Source organism: Gossypium hirsutum, chromosome D13, assembly GCF_007990345.1.
Source record: "Gossypium hirsutum isolate 1008001.06 chromosome D13, Gossypium_hirsutum_v2.1, whole genome shotgun sequence".
NCBI lineage: Eukaryota > Viridiplantae > Streptophyta > Magnoliopsida > Malvales > Malvaceae > Gossypium > Gossypium hirsutum.
Window position 1 is genome coordinate 27,001,676 of NC_053449.1, and position 5,237 is coordinate 27,006,912.

The 5,237-nt window shown below is 30.0% G+C and overlaps 1 protein-coding gene across 1 annotated transcript; it reads right to left on the reverse strand.

Annotated features, from left to right (window-relative positions):
- Positions 1-1,045: 1,045 nt before the first annotated feature.
- LOC107918620 (60S ribosomal protein L35) lies at positions 1,046-2,550 on the reverse strand. Its single transcript, XM_016848211.2, has 4 exons — positions 2,397-2,550; positions 2,162-2,297; positions 1,904-2,060; positions 1,046-1,327 (listed from the first exon to the last, which is right to left on the reverse strand). Exons 1-4 carry the CDS (start codon positions 2,398-2,400, stop codon positions 1,253-1,255), a joined length of 372 nt encoding a protein of 123 aa, XP_016703700.1. The 5' UTR covers positions 2,401-2,550; the 3' UTR covers positions 1,046-1,252.
- Positions 2,551-5,237: the final 2,687 nt, after the last annotated feature.

Sequence of the window (5,237 nt, forward strand, 5' to 3'; positions counted from 1 at the left end):
CTGTTTTTTGGTATATTTTGATAAATAAAAAAAATTATAATATTTTGGTAAATAAAAAAAGTTATAATATTTTGGTAAATTTTTATTTTTTTATATTATTTTTGTAAAAAACCCTGTTAAAAAGGATTTCTTAAGCCTTTGTTTTTTAATGATAAGGTTTTAATTAATGAAAAATATAATATTTTAAACTACTTATAATACCCTCCCACTCTCCATCAATATGGTTAACTAAAACTCCATTTTCTTCTTCACTAAAAGCTTCATCTTCTTCTTCTTCTTTACAATATACTCATTTTAAATTGTTAGAGTTTTGAAGAGCATCGAGAAAGTTAAAAACAATAAAAAAGAAGGTTCTCGCCAGTTATTAATTGTACTGGTTTGTTTCAGGTTAAAGATTTCGATGGGTATATTCAATTATATCATATGGCTTTTGTCCGGTGGAGTTCACGGCTGGAGGAAGTGACCGGACCAGCGCCGGAGATAGAGGCGGCTCAAGGGCTTGTTAGAAAAGGAAAAGAATAAGAACTGGGTTCGAAATAAATATCCAGAAACGAGGAAAGGAAATTTGAGACTTTATTTGTTTTGATTAAAAATCGTTTTTGAACTTTCCCCGTATTTTTAGTAAAACATTCAAGCTGAACAAAACAAAATAATACCAAAGTAAATTTTAGGGTAAAATGCCCTAAAATAAAATTGTAATATTAAAATATTTTCTAAAATAATAAATTATTAATATTGAATTATTTAATATAAATAATATTTAATTTTAATATTTAAAAATAAAAAATAAAAAATTATTATTACTATAATAATATTAGAGTTGATTCAAATTAATTTTTATAAAAAATAAAATTACTCAAAAAAAACACTCTTTCAAATGAATAACTAGTGCTTTTCGTAAGTCAATTTACAAAAAAAAGAAAACACCTTATTTTTCGTTTGTCTGTTGACCATGTGTTCTCCAAGAAACAAACACAAGGAAATACAAAAAACATTTTCCACAAATCAGTTTGTGAAACAAACAGAACCTATATGAACCCGGAGCTAGAGAATTACGGTGCCTTAAACAACGCAAAAAGAGAATTCCTTGCATGTACAAGTCAAAACACATTCTGAAATGTGAAATCATATTATAGCGCTCAAACAGATGTTCAAGGAAAACTAATAAAGGGGCAAAAATGATGCTCATATAACTGCATCTAAACCATAATTCTACTTTTTAGACTTTGATAGAACAAAAAGTAGCTCCTGCTTACACTTTAATGGCATATTTCCTTAGTGGGAAGTACATCTCCTCCTTCTTTTCACGCTGTGTCTTCAAAGATGCCTGCATATAAACCCAGAAAATCAAACTAGTAAATTAGACTATGATTGGAAAGAATGCAAGATGTCCCACGAATGTAGCATAAAGCACAACCTAAACTCTAGGTAAATCGAATTCCACACCAGTACTTAATTGGTTAATCGTGTTCCAACATCAGTACTTAATTCCGGCACCAATTCAACGTTAAATGCCCTATATACTTAATTGGTTGACCATAATATCTTTCAAATATGTACCTCCTTACACAAGCACTTGCCAATCACTCAGAAACCTTAAATCCTGTAACAAGATTTATTTCTTAGGACTAAAAATAAATATTGGCCATACCCATTCCCTCAAAAGAACAACTATTATTAGATCCATTTCATCCTGGGCTCAGCCATTTCAATCCCTCCCCTGTTTACTATCAATGTTATTGACCTTACCATAAACAAAGACAGCCAGCATTATCTGAAACTTGCTTTAAAATTTTCAGAGTTAACATCACAAATTCACCGTACCATCACATTAATATTTTAGGCGTTTTAACAACAAAATCTTCAATTATTTCATTAAGTTGAAAACAAAATCTAAATGGACCTGATGTTTAGTAAGGCGGCGGCGAATGGCACGAGTCTTCTTGGGACGGAGATCCAAAGGGAGGAACTTTTTCTTCTTATAAGCTTCTCTAAGCGCAGATTTTTGCTTCTGCGAAATCACCGTCAAAACCTGCGCGATCGATAACCTCACAACTTTTCTGCAATAAAAAAAAACCATACATTTCAGGATCAAAATCTGCACATGCAATTGGGAATTAAAGAGAAAAGGAGAGAGGAAAAAAAAGGGCTAATTCCTTACATCTTGGAGAGCTTATTAGGGGCGCCGCCTGTGACCTTAGCGACGCGGAGGATAGCAAGTTCAGCTTTCAAGTCCTTCAATTGGCTTAGCAGCTCCGTCTTGGACTTGTTCCTTAACTCGTGAACCTTTATACTCGCTTCAAAACCAAAAGTAAAAAATAAAATTTACGACGAATTAGCCATTGAAAATCACTTTGAAATTATAATGGAGGTGAATTTGAGCTTGTTTCTGTTACCCATTGTTGAGTTTTGCTGCCGCGGCTGCTTAATCTCTTCTCAGAAACCCTAGAATTTGAAAGGAAGAAATAGAACCTTTGGTTTTTACGACTTCGGAGCTGCAATTAGGCATTTTGGAGCGTTGCAATCTGGCAGGCTTTTCTTAAATTGGGCAATGTTTCTCGGCCCAACCAGACTTTTAAATTTGGGTTCAGACTTGGAAGTCCTTTTCTTTTAAGAGAGAAGAAATTAGTCCGTTAAGTTAAAACAATCCAAAAATTTACTCAACCGATTAATTTTATATTTTATTACATAAAGTTGTATTATTCACTCCGACTCAGATGATTTAGATTTTTTTTTCTACAAGTCGAATTTGTATTAGTTAATTTAATAATACACTAACAGTGTTAGCATAAATGTCATAATAAAATACATATTAATAGTTTAGATATTACATTAGACATTTTCAATATATATAATCATATAAGATATTTTATTAAAGTATAGGTACCATAATAAAAATAAATATTTATAGTTTAGGTACAACATTGGACATTTGCAAGTATAAATACCACATTAGATCTTTTGTAAAAGTATATGTACCAAATGTGGCATCATTCTTATAAAATTGATAATTGATAACTAACTGGCTTAACCTATTAATAGTACAAAGTCAAATTAAAATCAAATTAACTTACTCTTCGCTTAGCTTTCCCTCATCTTCTATAAAATTCCTTTTTTAGTTCTTTTCTCATTTTCTTGGGATTATAGAAGAATAAATATTTTTAACAAAAATGTTCAAAGTCAATGTCTTCGTCCAAAAACTTCAACATTTTAAGTAATTAGTTTTTAATATCATATATGTTGCATATGAATTTATGCATTTAATATTTAATTACTTTTTAAATATTATATTTTTAATTACAGTAATTAGTGTAAAACATTTTTTTTATTTGAACCATTGAATATAATAAAAATATATTAACTTATCAATTTTATTAGCCCTAATTTTTCAAATATTTTTTTTATAACAAAGTCAAACTTTAAAGTCTCACGTAGTCAAAATTTGAAATAAATTAATATGACCTTGTAAATTTCTTTTAAAGTATTTATAAAGTCATCAATTAATTAAAATGGCTAAATGCCTTTGAAAAATATTGATTCAAAGACCATTTTTACCTTATTGGGACACTTCTACTGATACAAGTGCATACTTGTATCGATAGAAATAAGTCAAAAAGCACCCTAAGCATTATTCTAGACTTCTATCGATACTTGGGGGCTACCGATACATCTGCAGTTCTATCGGTACTTAGGAGAAGTTCTACTGACAAAAGTGAGTCAGTAAGCATTTTTGGGTTCCCATGCACCTTTTATTGATACATATATCGCTACAAGTATGAATCCTTGAAACCCTCAGACTTCTACCAATACATCAAGCTCCAACAGTCACATTTTTTAAGACTTTTACCGGCACAAGTCCACTTGTACCAATACAAGTGGTTTGCAGTCTACAATTAATGCTCAAATTTAATGTTGTAATGACTTTAATTTACTCTCAACGTCTCAAAATGTCCTCAAGGTTTTTAGAAGGCATAAATGCAAGTCAATAGCTCCATATTGAAGACAATAAACAAATTTGTAAAGTGAATGGTACAAAAATTCAACCTTTTCATTGATATTCTCTTTGTTCTTCATACAAATACTTGGGTAATCATCTCTTTTATTCTTTTCCAGTGTTGTATTGTCATTGAGTGAGCTTTAACATTATAATATCTTCCTTTGAGAGGGGTTTTTAATCCTTCTTACTATAGCTCATATTTGTAAGGGTTACTTAAGGTTTTTGGGTAAAAAACCTCAAAGGAAGTGGCTCTATCTTGCCTAGTAAAAAGATAGTTTCTTGTAAAGGTTAAAGATTGTCCTTGAAAGATTAAAATCTAGTAAATTTTGTAAATTCTTAGTTTTGGTAAGTTGAGGTAATGGAGATAGACAATTAGTGTAGTAGCCCGTTTTTAGTAAAATCAGAATAGTGGTTTCGGGACCACAAATTCGATGTGAGAATAATTATTTTATTATTATTTTAATGTCTAAAACATGTTAGTAGTATCGTATAAAAATTGCGTTAAGAAATTTTACCGTTTGCATGCTTAATTTGATAAAAAACACTAACTTGCAAAAGGTGCAAAATTAGAGTTTTATAGGCTAAAGGCACTAAATAGCTATAGAACTAAAGTGTAAGAGTCCTTATGTGGTAACTAAACCATTTTAATCATGAGTGGACAAAGATGGAAATTAACTGGATGAATTTTTAAGTATTAAACAAAGGTTAAAAATGTAATTTAATAAATAATTGAAGTAAAACAAAGGATAAACAAAAGCTATCATCTATTTTGTTAATTTCATCACTGAAAATAAGCTAGGAAAACAACATTAATGGATTTTGAAGGTTCGACTATGTCTTCTCCTTGCATGTAAGTGATTTTTCATCTCGTTTTTAATGATTTTTATATTTTTGAAGTCATTGTAGCTTGATCTAACTAGTCCAAGGACTAATTTGCAAAAATTTTAAAAGATTAAAGTTTTTCCATGAATGAATTCATGTTGTTTGTGAAGTTTGATGGTAGAAAATGAATCTTTGATGTTAGATAAACAACTTTTGTAAAGTAATTTTTGTTAAAAATGTCAATTTGGGATTTAATTGTAAATTTTGTAAAATACAAGGTGAAATTGTGAAAATAATGAAATGGACGGGCTACTATAAGCCTATATGAAATTCAGCTAGACTTGGGTTGGGATGAAATTGCATGAATTTCATTTTTCGAGCTTAAGGACTAAATTATAAAGAAATCAAAATATTAGGG

Coding starts and splice junctions, on each gene's coding strand:
- LOC107918620 (XM_016848211.2), bottom strand. Junction 2,061..2,161: donor CCTAATAAGCTCTCCAAGAT/GTAAGGAATTAG, acceptor TTTTTATTGCAG/AAAAGTTGTGAGGTTATCGA. Junction 1,328..1,903: donor GCCGCCTTACTAAACATCAG/GTCCATTTAGAT, acceptor GTTTATATGCAG/GCATCTTTGAAGACACAGCG.